Source organism: Temnothorax longispinosus, chromosome 10, assembly GCF_030848805.1.
Source record: "Temnothorax longispinosus isolate EJ_2023e chromosome 10, Tlon_JGU_v1, whole genome shotgun sequence".
Classification (NCBI taxonomy): Eukaryota; Metazoa; Arthropoda; class Insecta; order Hymenoptera; family Formicidae; genus Temnothorax; species Temnothorax longispinosus.
The window spans coordinates 1,000,865-1,024,805 of NC_092367.1; the positions used below are offsets into that span (position 1 = coordinate 1,000,865).

The window sequence follows — 23,941 nt, forward strand, 5'->3', positions numbered from 1 at the left end:
CTTAAAACGCGAAGCTGAGCTAAGCTCCAAATGCAAAGCCTAATGCGATTAACGTCCGAAGGATTAATGCTATCCTGCATTTCGCGCATTTCAGATCCGGCGAAGGTCACGTTCACCCCCACTGTCCAGTACCTGCCGTTCCGTCTGGCCGGTGTGGTCCAGTGTTACATAAAAGCCAACCCGCCCCTGCAATACGTGACCTGGACCAAGGATAAACGCCTACTCGAGCCTTATCAGACGAAGGACATCGTTATCATGAACAACGGCTCCCTGCTCTTTACACGGGTCAATGAGAATCACCAAGGCAGATATACCTGCACGCCTTATAACGCCCAGGGCACGCAGGGCAGCTCGGGTCCGATGGAGGTCCTCGTGCGGAACCCACCTGTCTTCACCCTCGAGCCGGAACCAGTGTACACGAAGAAGGTCGGCGAGACGGTCGAGATGCACTGCGACGCTCAAGAAGCCGACGGAACGCAGAGGCCAACGATACAATGGCATCGGGTACTGTTTCAGATAGAAAAGATCCTTGTTTAGTTTTCTAAGCAAAATTCTCATTATTTAACTTTTTATCACTTTTAAATACACTTCTTCTAAACTACTGTTTGCAATAATTTTGATGGTAAAATGGGCATTTTTATTATTTTACCATCAGAATTACTTTTCCCTACCATTTATAATTTTATAACAATTGCAATTGTTTTCTTCTAAAGCTATCTTTAATAACAAAAGTTAAAAGACTATCTGATTAAAAAAAAACATCTTTTGGACATTTGTGTTGTCTAAATAATTGATTTATATTTAACGTTAGAACTATCAAAGCAGTCCAAATTATTGATTTATAATTTTTTATCAATTTAAAACGGTGTATTTTCTGCGATTTTCTATGACTTTTGTTGCGCTAAGTATGTAAATGATTAAATTGATCAATTTATACTTTCTCCCTTGATCTCTTTGAGCATACTTAAATAGAAATAGATACACATCAATCGTCGATAGTTCTAGCGTTAAGAAATATTTTTGAGGAACTGTCTCGTCGCACAATTTTGTAAAACGTTTTTGAAATTATCTCAGAGGGATGGCGGACCTATCCAACGCAGTCGCGCGAAGACCGTCGGGGGCAATTTAACCATAGAGAGCCTTCGACGGGCGGATTTCGGATTTTATCAGTGCGTCGCCTTCAACGAAGTCGCCACCATCTCATCCTCGACGCAATTGATCGTCGAGGGTACGCAACCCCATGCACCTTACAACGTGTCGGGCACTGCCACACAATTCGCGGTAACGCTAATTTGGTTACCAGGCTATTCCGGTGGTCCCGATTACAAACAAGATTATACTATCTGGTGGGTATATGGGATAAGCTGATAGGTATTACCATTTAAGGTTCGTTCTATCGACGCGAACAATAATTGCTTTGCCTCGAATAAGGGGAAACGGCAGTTCTCTATATTAAAAGCAATTTAACTTGTATGGCACACGTTATAGGTGATATCGTTATCATCGATATCACTTATGAGCGGACCAATAAAATTTTTTGCGTTTAACTCTAGAAATTCGCAATAATCTTTAACGTTTCGTTTGTCTTTCGTTGCCACCGTTGTTCAGGTATAGGGAATCGGGAACTTCGGAATGGAAGACAATCCCCGTGACTCCATCGGGCAGCACAACGGTGACGATCAACAATCTCACGCCTAGCACGCTCTACGAATTTCAAGTGATCGGAAAGAACGCCCTGGGCGAGGGAATGCTGAGCAAAGTCATCACAGTCAGGACGCTCGGTAATGAAAACTACGTATTGCGTTCAAATTACTTTGACTACTGAAGTTTTTCATTTTAATAAGTAAAAAACGAGCAAAGAGTGTACGTAAAGTCTAAATTCGATGATCTAAAAATAAATATTATACATTGTATGTAATTGAGCCACTCTCTAATCATGTATCTATCTATTAAAAATACTAACTATGGATATTTATCAGCATTAACGCTAATGTAACCAGTAATAACTAACAAATCGCTACTTTATTCGCCGACTAACAAACTAATCTTTGCTATTTGTACAAATTTCTTTCTCACTATTCGCATCTATCGCTGCGTTCTCCAAGGCGTTGCCCTGACCCAGTCGGCGACTCCTTCCGCGCCTGATCAACCCTCCTCTTCGGATCAAAGTGGTAAGATTTGAACGAAATTACTATTGCGGTTAAACTCATATCGCGGTTAAAATGGGAGAAATATTGAAAAATTGAAATGAAATCAGCTTGACAAAATATTTAGTAAAAAAGCGGCGACGCGTTTTATGCAAGCCATCTATAAAATGTTTATATACTGTCGTAAATTTAAAACGCGCGAAATGCATCGGGGGTAACATAGTGCAGTTCCTTCAAGATGTTAAAATCGACGATTTTTACTGCTAGTTTAAAACCGCAAGCTAGCGAAAACGCAATCGGTTGCCGGAATATCTCGGAATATCCGTGAATTGTGCGATTCACTTCGCAAGCTGAGAATGGCATCTCGATGACTGTCGAAAGGAAATTCATGCGTGAGGGGTGTCGTTTCTCGTCCTCGCTCCGCTCTGATCCTCTCATCGGAGTATCGATCGGCGAATCGAAAAGTCGCGCGCGATTTCTTCGTCGGCTAGAACCGTAAGGCGGGGGGAAAAAAGGAAAGAAGAAAGGAGAGACAAAAAGAATGAGAAAAAAGTGACAAGATAAGGAAAAGGGGAGGCAGAGGAGGGCCAGGGGAAGAGCGAATGCGGATGCGGAATGAGGCAAGGAGCGGTGGAAAACCGAGAAAAAGGGACGCAGAGAAGGAACGGAGACTTCCGTGGCGACTTATCGTATCGGAAAACCCATCGAGCCGTTCATTCTGCTTCCGCTTTTATTTCCTTCCCTCGAATCCACCGGTTCATTGCCTTCCATTTGTACACACCGTACCTCGAGCATCCCCGATACCGGCGTCTAGGGATTTCTATCTGGTTACCTTTCAAGCGTTTCTTTCGCCTATCTGACTCCTTTCCCGTTGTATCTTTTTCCTCGTTGTAGCGCTTTTTCGCTTCTTACGCTTATATCCCCACGCACAAGCCCGCATCGTCATCGGGGCTTCGCTCGTTAGTCCGCGCCGCCGACAAAGGGCCCGGCTTCAACAACGCTGGTTAACCACGTTTAACTAAATTTTCTTTTTCTATACTGCTCTCCACACAAAAGCGTACCAAAACTCATCGTGCTTCACGTACATTCATCGAGTTTCACAGGAATCCTCCAACTTTCGAGAGAGTCGATCTTTTCCAACAAACAATTTGTATTATACTTTCCTACAATTTATGCCCAAGTTTTACGTTACGATTCTGTAATTCGAAGCCAAGAAGATAAATTAAAGAATAAAATTTTGTTATCCACCAGTGTGTAAGGGAGTATCTCAGTTTGTTGGCTGATTTGACATACTTATGAAAGAAAAGTTAAATTTTTATTTTTCGAAATCTAATTAAAAAGTACCTCACGCGCGGGACATAGATATGAAGTTTCGAATAATCCTCCGTATTGTGTTCTATATTACAGTTGAAAAAGATATATTTAGGCTGTAGTCGGGAGTTAATTGACATTGATGAAATCAACCCTAATTTGATTAGCAGAGAAGTTCATAATGAGTCCGCTTAGATTTCATTCATAAGAATCTGAAAATAAACCACAGTAGCTTATTTTGCAGCCTTATAATATATAAGCTTCTCAAAATATATAACGACTTATTTATTTCTAAGCAATTTAATTTCGTTTCTTTTCTGTTTTTGCTTGATTTTTTAAGTTTTTCTGTTTCTTTCTTTTCATTTCAGACATCCTTGATTACAATAGTCTCGTATTACCGACTGATTCCACAGGAAACCCCGCGTTTCCGCCAATCATACGACCGAAAGGTATACATATATTTCTATCTTTTTTTTTATTTATATTATACGTAATAGAATCCATAAAAATGATCCTTAATATTGTGCGTTTGATAGTGATATTATCAAACGGCTATTATATTATCCCATTGAAATGTTCGAAAGTGTTCGTCTCCGCTTTCACCCCGCCCACATCCGACGCGTTGTTTACGGTTGATGTGTGCACTGACGACACATATCGCCAATCTCCATCTCTTTCTCTCTCTCGTCGCAGATTCTTTAGGAAGGAATCTTTCGCGTCGCGAAGAGGTCGAGAGCGTAAAAATTCATTTTTTTCCTGAAAACCTCTTTCCGTCTCGCGCGGAGGGGAGCGGGATTAACCGCCATTACACGCTATGATGGACATGAAAATAAGTGTCAAGCGGTCCGACAGGGCAATAAGAATGAAACGCGTGTTCGCTCCCACGCTCGCATACAGTTCGGCATACCGCGGAGGAAGATACAGAGGAAAATAAAAACGAAATCCTCTTAGCCGCGGCGTACCGGCGAGAGAGAGAGAGAGAGAGAGAGAGAGAGAGAGAGAGAGAGAGAGAGAGAGAGCTAGACGGAAGGCATTCTCCAGAAGGGAGAGCAGGAAATAACATCATACATTTTGCACGTAGCAGACGGTTCCAAACAATCTACTCCGCTTTGGAGCTGAATAAACCCAAGAAAGTTTTAGTTGCCTCTCCCGCGAGTCGGAGTTTCAATCATATTTGGATCGTTGGGCGGAATAGTGACGTGAATAAAAAAAAAGAGAGAGAGAAGGAATAGAATACAATTCCAGCGTCCAGCAGTTTTTATACGTAATTACATTTTGAAGTGAAAACTTTATATTATAATTTTGTATTTTCGCGCAGCAGCATAATTTATTCATTCATTTAATAATGCCGCACTGTGTGTGTGTGTGTGTGTATTTTTTAACAAAATTTATATATATATATATAATCTCCGAGTATGTATACATTTATCCGCAGGCATAACAGCCATTATTTGCGCAAAACTAATAAAATATAAAATCCTCGCATTTCTCGCTCGATGGAGGCGGGAGAAAGCACTCGTAATGGAATTCAGAAGGGGGAGAAGGGAAAGGAAATAACTTCATACGTTTTATCTACAAAGCAAATATTCGAAACAATACAAGTCGCTAATTTTGTATTTTCATGACCAAATCAATCGGCCTATTTGCCGATTATTTTCAATTTTTTCACGTCAATTTCGTTCGCGTGGCTATGTAGTGAAAAACCATGAAAAGGTTCTTTGTCGCCCAAACGCTATATAATTGCAAACGTTTATCTAGCGCACTTGCACAACAAAGACAAAAGTTTTTTTTTTTTCAAAAATAAGTCTGTTATCTTCATTTCTTCGTCTCTGCATGCATATCGGGGTGAACGAAAATCAATTCATGTACTATGTCCCACGAGAGAATTTAGGGGGTGTTTTCTTTTGATCTCCAAAACTCATCGATTCAATCTTGTTAGCCTAACGGTATATTAATCAATTTGAATGACGCTAAAAATTGTGTCATTCAAATTGCTAATGTACAGAAAATCCGTGGAATTCGATAGAGTCGTCAGTGTTTTAAACGAAACGTAAAACAGCTGCTGCTGATACGCACTATATTTGATCGTAACTAACTAATAATAAGAAAATTTATCGTTTGCGTAATCAACAAAGCAAACAATCGTGAAACAGTTTTTACGTTTATCGCAATTCGCAGAAACAACAAGGCAATTTCCGGCAATTTCGTAAATTCCGCCGAGATATTTTCCAGAACAGCGGCCATTAAATTGATAGGAAGGAAACGGGAGAACGGAACGAGATATTTGCTTTGTTGGAATAAATCTGTGGGGCAGATTGGGTGAATCAGAATATGACGGAACAAAAAAAAAACAGGAAACCAGGAATCAAATAAAACGTTTGCACTTCTCCGTGCGAATTATTTGCGTAATGCGAGCTGTTTTCTCACTCGTACTTCAACGTATCTTCTTTTTGACGATCATACGTTATAATTCACACTTCACAGCATGAAATCATACTATTACTAAGAAAGAAATGGTGCCAGCTCGGACGTTAATAAGGTTAACGCGTGTACGCCGGAAGCAATTAGGTCGTGGCATTACATGTGTAAGAAGTGATGAAAGAAGCTGATCTCACGTCCGACTAATCCAATTAAGAATTTGCACCGATACTCATTTTATTCCGACCTAGTGACTTCGCATTCAGTGATAACAGAAGTACATGCTGATTTATTCATATAAATTCATATCCAATTTACTCTTATTTTCGTATCATATATATTACGTAAAACATTATTATCATATCACGTAAAAGAAATAACGAGCGTCAACCTTGCCATTTCAGAGCTCGCAGGGTGTCCATCTTGATTTATCGGGATGTCCACTGTCACATTATGGACATACATACGAAAATAACGAATATTTAAAATAATCCCTGCCTCAAAATGAACGTAGTTGATCCATCATGCTCATACCAGCGCATTTGCTCATATCAGCCAATGCAAAGAAATTTTAAAACCTTTTTTTTTTCACCGTTGCAAGCGACATATCGCAGTCGACCCAGATACGCGATGATGAAAAAAGTCAGACATACAACTCGATGGCGCGAATACCGACGGATTTGATAGATGCGAAAATGTCGCTGCGGTCAGAATGGCGTTAACGTTTCCATCAAAAAAAGCTTTCCGCTGGCGCTGCAACTCGGTGCATCACCGGAATTATTTTGGAATTACAACAACATTTATTCGCTGACGCCAAAGAAACTTTCCCTACGTCGGGGTTTTTTTTGCGCACACGCACAACTTTAAATCTCTCTCCATTTTATTACTAGAGAAATTATTTGTCAATCGTGCGCACAGGGTAAAACATACCGATGAATGACGTGAGATTAAAAAATTACCTATAAAATGCGAGATATTATCTTAGTTTAGTTTATTAGGATCAATTTATTCGATGTTATTATTTCCGATCGACCTGATCGGCGTGATTTTAAATCGCCAGGACCAAAGCCAGGTACTCCCCGGAACCTCACGGTGACGGAAATCAGCAACGGTTTCCTGATAACCTGGCAACCTCCTGTGGAAAAAGCCCATCTTATCCAATACTATACTATCAAGTACAAGACGGACGGACCTTGGAAAACGCTCAACAAGGGCCAAATACGACCCGAGGAGACCAGTTATTTAGGTGAGACCCTATTGCCTTTCTCTCGCTCTTTCTCTCTCTCTCTCTCTCTCTGTCTCTTTCTTGTTGATCGCAGCGATTATTATGCATAAAGTTTCTTACGAGCATCGGACAGACGTTCAGCACCGAGTACGAGTAATTCCAAAACACACTCATATAAACCAATATATTACTTATTGAACTGACTTTCGAGAGTACCGGCTTTCATGCAATTTCCCATTTAACGCGAACGCCCACAGTGAAGAACCTGGTCGGTGGTAGGACCTACTATTTCCAAGTGTTCGCCAACTCGGCCACGAATTACGGCGCGAGCGACCAGGTGAAGTTTCCCGTGCCGGCTCGTGTTAAGCACAAAGCGATCACCGCGGGCGTCGTGGGCGGCATCCTCTTCTTCCTCGTCGCCATCATCCTCAGCATATGCGCGGTGAAAATATGCAATAAACGGAAGAGACGAAAACAGGAGAAAGGTATGAAACGCCCCGTGGCGTTATCGACGTATCGTACACCGTTTTGCCCGCAATTCGCCTGGACCTGTGCTCCTGGTTGTGTCGTCTCTGTGTTAATTTTTCGCAATAGAGAGAACAACGTTCTCTCGGAGAGAAAGTCTCGCAAAACTAACGCCATATATAATGAAGTTATAATTAACTTTTGTTAAATAGTTTGGATTTTAATGGATATATAATTTTAATCTACTAGCTGCTAATTAACTGCTTTAATTCGCACACGTTACGTCCTTTCGGAACGGAACAGAGCAAGGTAAAATAAGTTAATTTTATTGTGCGTTATTTCTCTTACTTGGTCCGTCCTGGGCCCTCTTATTTTTTAACTTTTAACTAAAAACTCGTATCGATTGTGGCAGCCATTTGTATTCAGTGCCCAGGACTGGCCAAAGAGACGGCTACGATTTGGCAACGCAGGCGCCGGGCATGCACCTGTGAATCTGAACATTCATGTTTAACATAATTATGTAACATTGTAGAACTGCTTTCAGCGTATAATATGGTGGCCTGCCGGGTCACCGACGCCAGGAACGGCGCAGGGCAGGGGCCCCAGGGAACAGTGCCTTTGAAAAAGTGAGTGTCTACCATCCGAAACACTATTATCCCCTCAGGTCCCAAAAGAATCTTGACTCTTAATACTTTGGAGCATTCCTAAAGGCTCTGATCATCACGACAAATAGACCGAAGAGGTCGCAGCTGCACTGGAAATCTGTTTCATCTGCCAATCAAAGTTCGAGATTCGCAAAAGTATAGAAAATTTAACCATTCAATAATCGCGACGAATATCTTCTAAATACAACCCAATATGTAATCAATAATTTCCCGACAACCAATAAATTAGATGAATTCTGACAACGCATTAAAGTGCTCTAAACGTCGGCTCTTCAGAGACCGATAAAGAGATCTTTGAACGCTTGATTAAGATAAAACAGGTCATACGAAGATCGACAATTTTGTACCGTCGAAACGCGTCACGAAGTGCAAATGCGACTTCAAAGAAACATATATCATTTAGGTTTAGCCAGAACTAGCGATTAAGTCCATTCCACCCCCTCTTAACAAGCAATAGGCGATCGAAGCACCTCAAGCATTTACGAAACCTGTCACGAATAATCTTCTAGCCAACAGATATTCGAACATTCACCTTTAATATGATATATATATAATTACGCATATACGTTTCTATATTTATATTGCCCCGAATGTGTCAAAATTCATATATATAAATACTTCGTATCGCTCCTACGTCAACGACTCTCTCTTTGCAGCCATGGCTTTAATGATAATCCCTCTTTCGCAATTTCACTTCTCAAATTAATAACAGCCGCTCGATTATTTTACGAGCTAATCGGAAGTAATGATGACATGCCGTTGTCGTACCAGCGACACGTTTACAAAGACATACATACGACCGTGAGAGACTTAAGCGAGAGACGTACGGAGAGAAATCCATTCTCTCTCCTGCCGTCAGCTCGATCCACTTTGACAAAGGACAAGCGCTATCCCCCTGAAACGGAGGGGGATTAAGGAAACGAGGAACGACAGAAACCTCTTTTGATCTACTTGCGCCATACATAACACTGTGAGCTTCTAGATGTGTATATATACATATATATATCTCGTAGCAATTAAACCGGCAGACTAAACCGCAGCAGCAGAGGTATTTTGGACGAGGTTTGGAGAAACGATCTTTCGATAATCGATAAGTAATTTACGCAGACACTCCCACGCGCAACACGACGTGCGGTGCGTGCATGCGTGCACCGTGCACGCCAGGCATGAACAAAAGAATCGAGCTCGTTTACGTGCGATCTGGCGTTCCGAATCGAACCGAATACCTCGTAGCTCGAGTCAAATAGAACGCGGCGAATCGTTTGCAATGGATAATTGCGCGCGTGATAATCAATTCGTTTCCCGCATCTCCGAAACTCGGTTTTTTTTTAGCGATGTGGGAATACGAAAGGAATATACGGAAAGGAACGAGAGTTGCGCATAAGAAACGGCACAGATTTTTTAGAACAGCAATCTCTATTATATTTGTTCAGTTTGAAAAGCGCAAGACAAACTTATATAGAAGAGTACAATGCAACAACTGCAATTATTTCAGTAAATTAAAATTTGAGAGAAAAATCTTGGTTTTTTTATGCAATCGCGAAATATCGAGGACGGCTCGATTTGGATCGCCGTGATCGCGATTCGCGTGATCTGGAACGACATGCACATACAACACTGAGAAAGGAAGCTACGAATAAGAAACGAGAACGAAACATGCAGACGTGCGATCGTCGTCGCACGTCGCGTTTTTGACGCACCCCCGTGATATTCGGGAGAAAAAAAAGAGAAGCGAAAAAAAAAGACGAGCCACGGCGTAGCGCGTGGGGCGTTCGGCTTATATTAGTGATTTCACGCCAAGCGGACTGCACGTGTAGTATAGCGGGTAAAACACAGTTGTGACTCTGTTATGATTTCCATCGCGGCATCCAAAAGTCCACAATACGACTGCAGTGATGCCTATTCTGGATCGTAACTCGCCATTGATTTCGCGACGCCACCTCTTTACCGTATACATATATACATACGCGTTTCGTTATTCGCTTCTGGTCGACCCCGAACCCGCGACGACTTTTAAAACAATTCATTCGACCCAGCCATCGTTCATTGTCATCGTTTCTATCAGCCGCACCGTTGTCCTTATACTTGATTCTCTCGAGTGCAATTATTGTCGGTACTGTGTCCGTACCGAGTCTCAAAATGCTCCTCGTGCGTCTTATCGCGGTGCTTATCGTGAGGGTGCTAACAGAGATCCAATCTCCTTTATCCCGTTCCTTCGTGTATTATCCTTACTTACACGCACAGGCAACGCTTACGCTTCCACAATACGAAACATCGATCCATCGATCGAACGTACCAGAGACCAAGTACGATCGCACGATATCTAATACAGATTTTTTCGTAGGTTCGAAGCCGATTGCGAAGACGTTCCGAATTGAACCGCATATACGTGTAATTATGAGTTAAAATGAATTTTCGCAGTCATGACGCTGTATTCTCGACTATTACATCGTCTAATTTGCGACCAAGCATGCGCTTTTGTAATTGACATGTACGAATATCGATCGTCATCCTTTTTCACTGCGCAAACAGCGGACTAGCTCTCTCATATCATTTTGTCGTAAATATAGAATTTCAGTGTGGGGGGAGACTGCTACCATAATCTAGACTTAATACTTGCGCCTTGCGTGTACCTGTTCTATTGTTTCCAATCCTTAGAATAACCCTTGAAAGTATCTAATTCATGCCGCCGTATCATGTATCATCCGTCGTCACCCTCATGATAAGTCGAAACGTAACGTCGCGCAAATTTTCACTGAAAGCGCGGTCGCGGTCGCGGTTTGTTGAGAGTTATACCGAGAGAGATCGATATTGCACGTTTATATACCTACACGTATATATATATATCCAGAACGGGCTGGACGGTTCAGCCACTGCCAAGTCTTTTTCTCCGAGGCCCGCATTCGTGGTCATGTGTCTGGGCTGTATGCCGAGTAGAAGCAACGATTGCAATTCCCTAATGCTTCAACAATGTCGGACACGGAGAGCGCATTAATTTCCTCGGGGACCACGACAGCTTCGTTTTGACGAAGTCGCGAAAAAACTTAACGAAGTTAAAGTTAAGTTAAATCGACTTTAACGTAATTTTCTTCCGTACGTGTTTTCTTCTGACGATTGCAGTCGGTGCGCGCTCGTCGACTCGGCAGCTCGAAATAACGACTACGAATACAGGCCTGAAATGATGCTCGGTGCTAAGCACCATCGCGATCAGAGCAAGGATCAGAAGAGAGCCGCGACGCGAGCTAGAGAATAGCGTCAAGGGTCGGGAGACTTTGGAGAGGAAGGGCGCAGGGAGGTGTTAGTTCGCGAACGTTATCGGCCAAAAGGCGGGAAAGAAAGGAATTGAAAAGAAAAGCGCCGGCAGATAGTAGAGTCAATCGATTGTAGTCAACGAAGGGATTTTTCCCGGCTACCTTTCTCTCTATCTCTACCACTGTCTTTTATTTCTTTCGTATTTTCCTGCGTCTCCGACCCTAAGCCAATTCTCGCGCAAAACGGCAACCGCGAGGAGGCCGACAGGCAATTCAAGATAGCCGTTGCGACAAAAAGAGAAAAAAAACAAAAAAAAAAAGGGAAAAGAAAAACGAAAGACAAGACGATAAGAAATCGTGGGCGTCTCTTGTCCTCCTCTCTCTCTGTGTTTTCTGTAGGTCGACAAATCTAAACGCGTGCGGCGAGTCAGTCTCGACGCTGACCCGTTGCAGCCCGTTGAATCCGCAACTACCACCACCACCACCACAACCTCTTCATCAATCACCACTTCCTACGCAAGTAACCACCCCCGCCACTGCCACCTCGGAGCCGGTCCACGAGCAGGCCCCCCCGAACCGTGATCGTGACCATCACGCACTCCACCTCGATAATCGAGATTACGAGAGCGTGTTTATCATAGAGAGGCGGAACAGTAAGCCTAACCTCCGCTAGCCACACAGAAAAAAACCAAGTACTACCACTACTACTATTACTACTACTACTGCTACTACTACCACTACCTATTACTGCTACTACTACCGCTACTACCGCTACTACTATTACCACCACTTACTACGTACCCAAGAACCACGGTTGCTCCCGAGAACCATGAAAATAATGCCTCCCGCCGACGGTATACGTATATGTGTTTGTGTGTGTATAAACACGCTGTACCGAGCGGTCCGTCGATCGATCGAACGAACTGTCAGATCGATCGGATTTCATTCTCCGTCAGTCGTCGATCCTCCTCGGTCGATCGAGCGAGCGAAACGCCAATTTGCCCGGTGGGACACACATGCCCGTTACTACTACTATTACTAGTACTACCGCTACTACTACCACTACTGCTACTACTACCTACTACTATGCGAGACTACAGCTCTGCAATGTTACCTGCTAGGACCTACTAATCTACTCTACCACCTACTACTATCTACTACTACTACTTAGGATGATTGTCATGACTGTAGATGAGATCTGCAATACAGGCAAAACAGCTAGGAGTTCACACTAGTAACATCCAGTCAGTACCCTAATACCTTCGTTCGGCGGCCTTAGGGAGTACATAGATAAGATCGAGGCAAGGCGGTAGATTTCTTTCTTTTTTTTTTTATTTCTTTTCTGCCGATCTGTGAAAGAATTTTTACGATTTTCTCGACGTATTATTCTCGCATTATATTCACTGTCATCGGTATATCGATCAATCGTTGCTTCTTTTATGTACTATTTCGAAGACGAACCGGGAGTAACCCCCCAGCGCAGTGTCCGCCTCTCTTCCATTCTATCACGCTTTACTCATTTCATTGCTCTTTTATTGCGTGTACGTATTTCTTCGTTCCACATAGGATTCATTGTCACGCGCGCTTATTAAAGAACCATAAACTGTTATTACCTCCTACTTTGACTCAATCCATTCTCCTCGTTCAATTCTTCACATTATTGCTTCTCTGTGAAAATCACCATTATGATACTTATTTCCTTTGCGAAATTACAAAGTGTTTAATATCATGTCTTTATTATCTTTGTACTGTTTAATTTCCTCTTTCATCATTAACTAATTTGCGCGGAGCGCAATATGTTCGAGAGGTGCATTATCTATTTGATCAGTCTTCACTCTCTCGAAAACAATTTTTATGAGAGAGATTACGGTAATTATTTTAAATAGTTTTTAATATCTTTCAAATGAAAGACGATCATATTTTATTGCTTTCAAATCTTGGCTTTCAGATAGATCGCGCCTATTGAATAATTCAGAAACTTTATTGTGTTTTCTTTAGAGATTTTTAAACTTTTGTATCTCATATTATAAGCTTAACTATCTTTTTATCGCTAGTGTGTTCTTTGTCGCGTTTGTACTCGCTATTTTGCAATTCTTCATATTCAGTTTCGATTTATATTTCTATTAACGTTAAACTACCATTTGTATATTTCTTTTGCTTTTACAGCGCTCAACATGATTGCAATACTTTTCAAAGTATGTCACAAAAGTTTCTCATTTTTCTAAATATCTTCACATATTTACACATTTTAATTGTTACTATCTTCCAGATTATTATTACAAATATGACACTAAGAGGTATATTATCCTGTTAATGCGTTCATTCGCTATCACAAATCACTATATCGCTTGACTTTAAAACTTCCCACCATGACGACGCTTTCATTTATCACTTATCTACTCAATTAATTGTTAATTGGCAGATAAATTTGCGGCGACTCGATGTGTTACGCATTTGATGAATATTATTTCAATTCATCTATCCGTCGTTTCTTCCGAAATTGTTTCCACGGAGATTTGTTTCGTACTTCACTAAAATAACCATCGAGTTTCCTTATGACAGTTACTTTTCTTAACTTTCATTCACCGCGCAATGAACATTTCTCTTTCTTAGATGCATTATTTTGAGCATCTATTAAAATTTACTTCATAAGCAGGTAGCAGGAAGTTACTGGTATATTTTCACAGCTTGTCGCATAAATATGCACGTTTAAATTTATTCGTCTGATAGAATTTATTACCAGTAATTGATCTATTTACAAAGATTATCCAGTAGCTTGCTGTACATTTCTAGATCATTAAAATCCGGTTTGGTGCATGTTGTTTAATGATCACATAACGTTTATAATATCTTTCTAATTAAAGATAAGTCCATATTAAAAACATCTGAAGAATTCGAAGCACATTTTAGCCAATGCCGGGCTTACCATACCGCTTCACATTATCTAATCACGTCTTAGCTCGTCACATCACGGTATTAGTTCACAACATTAGTTCTTACAAGATGCTATTCTCGCAATATTATCCAATAAGATTCTCTGTCCATACATAGTCCACACAGATCGCATGTGACACGAGTATCGCCTCATATTTCGTCATAGATGCAAAAAGCAATATTCGTATACATCCGATAATAGCCGGCCGATGAATTGGTCGTTATATCGAAGAAACGTTTGTCAGAGGAATCGAATAAAACTTCGATTTGCGCGACACCAAGTTTTCAACGGCGTACATATGGCACGTACGGGCTGCAACGATTATTGCGGCGCGCACGGGCCACGGCGGAGCTCTAATTCAAGCTTCTTGTGTTATTTGATTGTTTTCAGTTTGTCGATTCTAGATGACCAATAAACAGACAGACACGCTCTCTCACGCTTACACGCGAACACGCGGCAATAAGCAAGGCGGAGATAGGTAAGCCGCGCTCGTTGCGGCCGCGCGAAAACTTGTATATCCACATATATACTCATATACCCACTGTTCTCGACTGTCCACCTGTTAGTCGTTCACGACGCCACGTTGCATTATCCCATTCGGCCCGTTGAAAGTCGACATACACACTTAGACCCGTTAGACCTCCCGTCCTTAAATCCAACCTGTAATTGATTTCAACGACAGTCTCCGCACTTTTATAATTTAACTCGACTGTGCCACAATCTTCTACTTCTCTTTCACAGGATCGAGTGTTTCCAGGAAAACGAAAATTATACAATACACATATAATGTATAAAAATTCACATTCGGATTATTTAATCGAACCTCGCGACGCGCTTACGTTTACAAAAATTACCCTGCCGACACGTAGATGACAGTTTGTCCATCGCGTTGCCATTATTTGCGATTTCCTTACTGCGAAACACTCGGTTGATTCATATATACTTGTGCCTCATTTTTCTACATGTTTCGCTGTGTCTCTGTTATCTCTTGTGATACTTTTTCTAAACGAGGAAACAGTATACCGTTCAAGACGCCTTTCTACTTTCGCGTTGAATCCGATATTAATTGAATGTAACGACGGTGAAACGCGTCTCCACCGACACCCATAAGACACTATTTATCTATTTGCTCCCTAACACCACCGCCTAGAAAGTAACGTTCGGTTATTTAGCGTTATATTTCTTATCATTATCGCCACGACATATTGTGTTTTGTGAATGTAATCGTTGTGTTACAACATTCTCTCTCCCCCATCTTTCCTTGCTGCCGGACCCGAAGGAGGAGAAAAGGTGACGAGTTTCTCGGAGCACCTAAATCCACAATTGCTATTCACTGATCAAAGTCAAAAGAAAGTGCAAAAGATTCGCGCAAAACAATATCTATGAGAATGGAACAAAATTTTGCGAGCAAAAAGAAAACAAAAAAATATACATACACATGAGAGAAATATAAGATTCGTTTTGTAAAAGTTAAAGAAAGAAAAGAAAAAGATCCACTCACTGCCGAGGCCTACCCATCCGCAACCCACGTCACGCCCGATCACTCGTGCACCGGAATGTGCATGCGCATGCCTTCCCTGCCTGCATCCGTTATTCATTATTATACGTACGAGTAATTGATTATTGATAATTATCTTGCCCATATTTAACTTGAACATTGGCATTTACGTTACGTTTGTTCTAGTACTTTATTTAACTTTCGTTCGTTAACATTGCCGTGTCTTTTGCCATTCGTGTTGCACGTACTTGCCGTATCCGAGCGGCCGATGGACCACGTCGGAGGAAGAAACGGGATAATCTCAGAAGCGTTTGTTTCCGTAAACGATTTCATTAAACGGGGATGCTTCCGCGGAAGCGATAAATTCGCGTGTATGCGGTCGATGAGTACCGAAATTTTTCCCCAAATATTAAATCAAAAAAAGAAAAAAAAACGGAAAGTGAAAAAACTATTATACTAAAAATAGCTTTTAGCAAATAACGTCACATCCAGCAATCACCAACGTACGCCTTTTTGTTTTTATATTATTTAACACACGCTTAAATTCGCGACATAACGAGAACTGTACGTTTATTTCGGAAAAGTTTTGGTACTACGCAAAACGGGTGATATGGATCCAGCGTGGATCCTACCGCCAAGATCATCCTCCGACGATGTCGATCGAGCCGTGCCTATCAATCGCCACCGCCGCGATCGCTCTAACGCTCCTTCTGTCCTATAGACCTAGAAAAAGCCGAGTACCAGGTTTAAGCCTCCTGAAGGAGATCCTGAGCCCGGATACCCCGGACTCGTGCCGCTGTCGTCCGCTGGGCAAGATCTCCCGCGCGGCCGACGGCCGCTTTGTCGTGGCGGACTCGGTTCTCAGCTCGGCCAACAACAGCATCCTGGACGTCTCCAGCAGCGACGACGGTGGTTTCCTGCCGAAGCAGCGGCTCAAGTCGTCGTGGCGACGCCCGCTGGTCGGCACCAGCCAGCTCAGCCTGAGATCCGACGGCAGCGGCGTGTCCATTGGTCCCCTGCCAGCGAGCTGTCACCACGGCATTGTAAACCCTTTGGCGAGGATACCGCCCGCGAACGTTTGCACGATCACGTCACCCAGATTCCTGGCCAGTTCGCCGAGCGGGGCACAGGTCCCCTGGACACCTTTGTACTTCAGCGATCTCAGCTCCGTCAAGCAACCATCCTCCGGCGAACGTTCCTTCCCGACGCCACCCGGCTACCTCCAGCTTCGCAGCGTGCACCAGCGATACAGCCAGGAGTTACCGTCTCTAAAAGCGATCCACGCCGAGTCGAGGCGGTTCGTGCCGGTCCAGCCGTTGGCGACGTCCTCGCCGCCGCAACCGGCCGGTCGACCCAGGGCGCGGTTGCCGCCGAGACACGCCAGGCACGCGAGATCGGCACCGGAGCTCGCTGCCTCGCCCGACCTGGAGACCTCGCCCGAGAGCAGATCGAGCAGCTCAGGTTTCGGCAGCAAGAACACCTCGCAGCAGAACCAGAGCTCGAGAAGCGGTAGCACAGTCGCTGAATGGAGGCCGCCGCCTTACAGACCACCCCCGCCGCCGTTGGTGGGCCGCTGGCTCGAGCTTCAGGATCAGGTCAAGATTGGGCACACGCACATACAAAACGCCGTGGACGCCGGCAGCGTCGACGGCCACTACGAGTTCGATCCGGTGTCGTGCACGCCGACCCCCACGTCGGCCTCGACGCCTACGCGGGAGGAGAGACCACCGATGCATCAGATCCATACAATTCACGTTCCCCACATCCATCAAGTGCATACGGTACATCAGCAAGCGCCGAGGTACAGCAGAGAGAACATAGAGGCCCGGGTACAAGCGATGAAGGCGGAATTTCATCAGTTCCGGCAGAGACAGGCGAGAAGACGACAGAGCGCGCATTTGGAAAGCGCGTGTTGAAAAATCGAACAACTCGAAGGCGATCCGAACGATCGATTCAATTTCATTGGGGCTGCTGCACCGCGAGTCCAATGATCGAGTTGAAACGATTGGGATGGTTGCCGAGTTAAATACATAACGTGCGAGACAAAAGTAAATTCTTAAAAGAAGAGCTAAGAGAAGGAAGCTAGATATCGCTCGCGATTAGATTTTGGTACTGGCTTTTGACTACCGTAGAAGATCGCGCGTTTCAGCACGGCGACGATAAAAAAATGTGATCATCACCGAAGACCAACCACCGCAAGCACAACGAGGATCATCATCACACGTGATTCCGCATTTAGAGGAAGTTTAAGTCAATTCTAGTAGCTGGACATCCATCTACAAAAGAAGGCTGTTATAAGCATCAGCTCAGGATACATAAGTTTCGCACGACCACGAGACGGGAGCGACGTAGTAGAACCGTACGTTAAGACGATAATCTTTCGGAGTTTCGCTCGTTTTACCGATTATAAGAGGACCGTTCGAGTATCCTACGGGGGAAAACAATCTCGATATCATTTACTCGGGGGGGGGGGGGGGGGGCTAAATCCAGCGACGTCGATCGCGCTGGGACGAGATAATAGAAAAACGAAGTGCGTTAAACGAAAAATGTTCGAATCCGATTATTATTGGTCATATCCCGCGTACACCAACCACGCCTATGTCCGGTTTAGAGGACCGTGATTTTTAACGTTACTATATATAATAATGTAGAGGAACATACGGAAGAATTCACGGGGGGACGAATAGGGGGAGGACGCTTTTTTTTAAACTCAGTGAAACTGTCCTTTAGAGCTAGGAAGTGCGCAGAAGAGAAAGAAACACTCCCGATTGGCTCAAGGGGATGTCATACGTAGCGGGATTCTCCCCGTTATTATCGCGATCGGGGATGAAAGATGACGAGAAGGAGGGACAGGAAAGCGAAAGAACGGGATAGTTACGTTGGCATGATACTCCAAAGAAACTGTACCACTGTACATGCTCCGCGTATACCTTTTAAATATAAGATTAAATTTAATCGTACGCTGTAAGTAATAATTAAAAACGAAAGAAAAACAAAAAAAGTAAGATAATCGAAGAATTACCACACACTCACATATGGACACGTACACACACATACATCATATACAGACACATACATACACATAAAGTAATTATATCGATGAGCAATGGACTCGAAACGTGATATTAGGCCGAAGCTTGCCTCGAGATTGCTTAAGGACTCACTCGTACTGCACTGCCTGTTTAGGGTTTCGCTAGCGACCCAACATATTATCGGCACAATAATTTTTCTTAAGCAACGTAAAAAAAAAAACGAGAATAAGAACAACGTTCTTCGAACCTACGCGCGTTTGGCCAATGTAGCGCGGCGATTGTGTGTGCGTGTTCACCACGTGTGTCAGCCCGTGTGTGGGGTGACACGCTGGCTTTACCGCCTATCGGCACACCGAAGTTCACCGGTCGTCCTTCTCGAATTAGATTAGCGACGCGCGAGCACGCGTATCGACGATAAACGACGTCGACGGACACTTAAAAAAAAAAAACAAAGAACAATGAAAATCATTAGGAAAAAAAAATCTTTCAACTGCCAATGAAAAGGAGGTCCGACGGTGCGTTCGATTCATTTCGTACGAAGCGTCGATTAAATAAGTAACATTAGAGCAATTAAGTAGAGAACGACGACCGATAGAGACGCATGGTCATCATCGCCGGAAGGCAAGGTGCGCGCGCGCACACACGCGCCAATCAAGCCGAAGTTCGTGTGTAATTAGAGAGACGAAGGAGTTTTAAAACACGGAAGCGTACACGTCACACCTACACACACACACACACACACACACACACACACACACACACACACACACACACACACACACACACACGACGGACACGATTAAATACAAACACGCTCATAAGCGACAGAAACGAAACACACAGACGCGCACATAATACGAGAAAGAGAGAGAGAGAGAAACGTTCTTCGAGACCCACCTAATTCTCACCAAACGCATCGGATCATCTTGAATCACGTGAGATCGGGGGCCGGCGATCGCCGATCGCGACGCGGGGGGGTTCTCGGGCGAATCTACGGGCTAATCAGTGTTGAGCTGCGCGACCTAACGCGAGAACGTGTGCCCCTTGGCGAGGGGGTAACCCGGCGGCGCGCTCGTTCCTCTTACCCTTTTTTTCTAATTTTCTCTACACGTGCGACCGCGAAGGCACCTCCCCCGCACGTGGGATCGGCCCGGCCCGCGACTCCCGGCGTTTTACTTTCTTTATAGTACAAACACTTATTTATATATACGTACATATTATACATATTTATTATAAATATTAGCAAGGGCCCTACTCACGATTCAACTATACTTCGACGAACCGTAGACGGCGAGAGGAAGAGGAAGAAGATGAGTAAGAAGGAAGCGGCGTGGACGTCATCGAAGCGCTCTATACAATTTTCGTTAAGATGTGCATGCGTGCGTGCGTAACGAAGCCGAATCCAGACTAGGCGAACAGACGAGCGCGAACAAACGCGAATGAACAGCTTGCTTCAATCAGCGCGAGTGTTAATATTCGCGATACCGTTCGCACTTATTGAACTTGTTCATTCACGTTTGATATCACGCTCGGCTTGAATCCGGCTTGACGTGCGAGAAAAGATGAACGTGCGAGAATAACGTGTGGACGAGTGAATGGAGTGCGAACGAATATACATAGATTAAAAAGCTAGATCCAGATCGAGCAAAAGCGAGTGCGAACAAACGCCGAGTGAATAACTTGTTTCGGTGATTGCGAATATCAGGGAGCACATGGCGGCGCCATGTTCGCACTCATAGATAAGCAAGTCCGTCTATTCTTTCGCGTTTGTTCGCGCGTACGTTTGCTCGGTGTGTTTCCGGTTTTGACACGTGAGCAAATGCGGTTGTTAAGAAAAAAAAAACAGAACATAATGTAACATACACGATCACGCAGAGATAAAAGAATAAGAAAAAAGAAATACGATAAAAGTTAAGAAATAACGGAGGTGACACGAAAGAGTACCAATATTCTAAAGTAATTCTAATGGTTGAATTAATAATTTGATAATTAATTGATATTGTAAATCGTAAACGACGTAGCGTGTAGCGTATTAATCAACGAGAGCGACGAACGCGGCGAGTATTCATTAATTATTATATCCGCGCGGGAGTATTACGACGTGAGATATATACATACGCGGAAGGACGGGGGAGGAGGTGCTGAAGGACTCGCGCCGGCAGAATGGTACCAATTTTTATCGTCAATCGCGTAAAATCGTTAATATGTTACTAGCGATAAAACGTATATCGGATGCATGAGATGTGTGTAATATTGGGGATGAGAATAGATCTCTCCGTCAAGTCAACGTTCACCGTTAGACGTTGGGGAAAACGTTTTTGATAACGCGATGATAATACACGCTTCGTAATCGTACATTATAGACACCCTCTCCCCCTTCTGGATGGATGCAGCAAAAGGAAGAATCATGTAAGCGAGAGAAGGCGATCCAACCAACGGACTTGTAGATGTATAAGTAACGTGTAGATATATCATAGTTAGATACACACAACGATCTCAAGAGGTCATACAGTGTGAACGATCGCGATAATGTACGAGAATGAGAGAGAGACAGAGAGAAAGAGAGAAAGAAAGTATAAGAGAGAATGAAAGGAAGTATGTGAGAGAAGAGAACGAAGAAATGAGAAGTAAATAAAAATAGTGAGTAACCAAAAGAGAAAATTTCGAATGATTCTTCGCGTTATCTTTGAGTCTATCAGGCAGCGTGGAAGGCTCATACGATAAAACGAATATGTTCGAAACACGTATTCGAAATACGAGGGCGATGTAGGGAAATTGTAAGATTGTGAGAGAAAGTACTGTATGGTTGTGAGAGAAAGAGAAAGAGAGAGAGAGAGAGAGAGAGAGAGAGAGAGAGAGAGAAGAAAAGAAAAATAAAAGAGAAATGACGATTTCGCTTGAAACGGCATATTTATGGATAATATGGTTGAATCGTGAATCTGTTTGTAAAACTTTATCACCGGTCACGACGGTTTCGTTCGTCCTGTGTTCCTTCTTCGCGACTCGTGTGGATGATTTACGTTTGTCATCGTTATCGCGCACCTTTTGCGTTCGCGATATTCGTCGTTGTATTCTTCTCCGCGTTGTCGCACACGCGTGTAACTCGCGCGAGGCCGCGAGCGACCGCCGTGATTCGTGGATTAATTAATTAATTAAGCGTTTCGTTCGTTATGTACCTGAAAGCCAGTCGCGGTATCTCGGCTCATCGCCCGAGATCGCTCGAGCGAAATTCTCGGTGAGCCCTCGAAGCAGGACGTTCGCGATTTTGGAGAGTCGGCGATTTTTCGCGCATCGCGGATTACGTGTGCAACTTAACATTCGTCATGCGGCGTACGCTTATTTCGCTTAATGAGTTCATGTACAAACTGTAGATAGCCATAAATATATTGCGTAAATACATAAATCGCGAAAGTTTTAGCTATACTATTTATAGCTATTATGTCATATATACGAGAGGCGAACGCGCGATGGCGATAACCCGTAATATTGCGTTAGATAATAGCGAAAAAAATTTACAATAGCTCGCGATCTCATCGTTAAATCAGCTCGTGTTAAATTGCGAACGCATTCCGAATGCATTTTCCATGAAACTTTGAAAATATTCTCGACGTAGTTCTGCAACGATAAGTATTCTAGTCTTCGGCATATTTTTTTGAATTACAAAGAGGCATAACGGCGACGATGCTGCTTCGAGGTTGTAGTTTTCGCGCGTGAGAGGTGATAATTTGACGTGAAATTACATGCTAGTGTCATAAATATTCGCGATATCACACGGTTGGATATGATATCATCGCAACCTTCGGTCGCGTGTAAGACACGTGCGAGTCGAATTCAATGGCTCTCGGGTACTACGTTCTGCTTGGATCTGCGACCATCCATTACGCGCTTCGGCTTATTTCAGATCTTGTATAATATATGATATTTTCTTGCAATATAACGAATATCGAGAACGTTTCCCTTTCGCAATCGAATAGCAGATCTATGCGCTCTCGTGAAACTTGGTGAAAAGATCGTCGCGGCTCCAAGCACGGCTCTCATCTTCAAGTGCTCTCTTGCGCCATCATGCACACCGCGGCAACAAATTGCTGTGTTGCAACGATATTTGTTGCGCCGAAATTGAATTCGAGGAAAAAAAAACGAGATAGAGCAGATATTTTTTTTCTTTCCTTTTCATTATTCTCTCAGTCTACTGTTAATTTGTTTCTTGTTGACTCATCAGAATGTACCTTCACACACACGTAATCGTTAAACCTTCTCACCGCCCGACATCGAATCGCTTCTACACACGCATGTAACGTTCTTCTGTACCGTCTGTATCTTCACTTCCGCTTATTCTCGACTGTATCCGCCGTCGGGCTTGTACACGGTACGTTGAACTGTTTCGTTGTCACTTTCGCGAATGCTCGTTGTTCACCTCCATTACCCAAGTTTGATTGATTGATCTATGCTTTCTCGCGAACCCCCCACGAGAACTCCAAGACGTACTAACTTAGGACAAATTGTAGACAATTTATTATTAAATAAAATGAAAAATAAATCGACATTTGAAACGAAATGGGCAACGTTCCCAGGACATTTGCATTGTATTGATTTGTCATTAAACACGTGTGCGATGAATTTCGATGCGGCGCAGTCACGACCTTTGTAGAACATGAAATGCTGCGCTGGATCACAGGTATGTATAAAAAAGACGATTTATTGATAAATGAGTAAATATTAATAATAATTATTGTATTTGTAACATTATAGGTTTAAATGAACTGTTGATGCACTATGCAAATATTGCCCCAGTCGAGACTAGAGTATTAGTTACATTACATCCATGTTATAAATTATTATTTCGCACTCAACGTATGTCCATTACATTTACATTGTTGAGTACAAAATTATAATATAGATGTAATGTAACTGATGTTTAGTGTCGACCGGGGTGTTATTTGGCATGACGTTTAAACCGATATCTAAATTGCTAGCTATTACTCACAACGCCACGT

At 43.1% G+C, this 23,941-nt stretch overlaps 1 protein-coding gene across 13 annotated transcripts in view; it reads left to right on the plus strand.

Moving 5' to 3' along the window:
- Positions 1-21,799, plus strand: part of LOC139820380 (protein turtle) — a 265,980-nt gene extending 244,181 nt beyond the window's left edge. For 8 of the 13 annotated variants that reach the window (XM_071790578.1, XM_071790577.1, XM_071790583.1 and 5 more), the window contains 9 exons: positions 95-504; positions 1,075-1,346; positions 1,609-1,781; positions 2,106-2,171; positions 3,827-3,907; positions 6,937-7,122; positions 7,359-7,586; positions 8,099-8,192; positions 16,637-21,799. In XM_071790578.1, coding sequence (XP_071646679.1) covers positions 95-504; positions 1,075-1,346; positions 1,609-1,781; positions 2,106-2,171; positions 3,827-3,907; positions 6,937-7,122; positions 7,359-7,586; positions 8,099-8,192; positions 16,637-17,831 — 2,705 coding nt within the window. In that variant the 3' untranslated portion in view covers positions 17,832-21,799. Of the gene's footprint in view, positions 1-94; positions 505-1,074; positions 1,347-1,608; positions 1,782-2,105; positions 2,172-3,826; positions 3,908-6,936; positions 7,123-7,358; positions 7,587-8,098; positions 8,193-10,575; positions 10,623-16,636 lie in introns of all 13 variants that reach the window. The other 5 variants (XM_071790589.1, XM_071790585.1, XM_071790588.1 and 2 more) reach the window with 5 other exon arrangements.
- Positions 21,800-23,941: the final 2,142 nt, after the last annotated feature.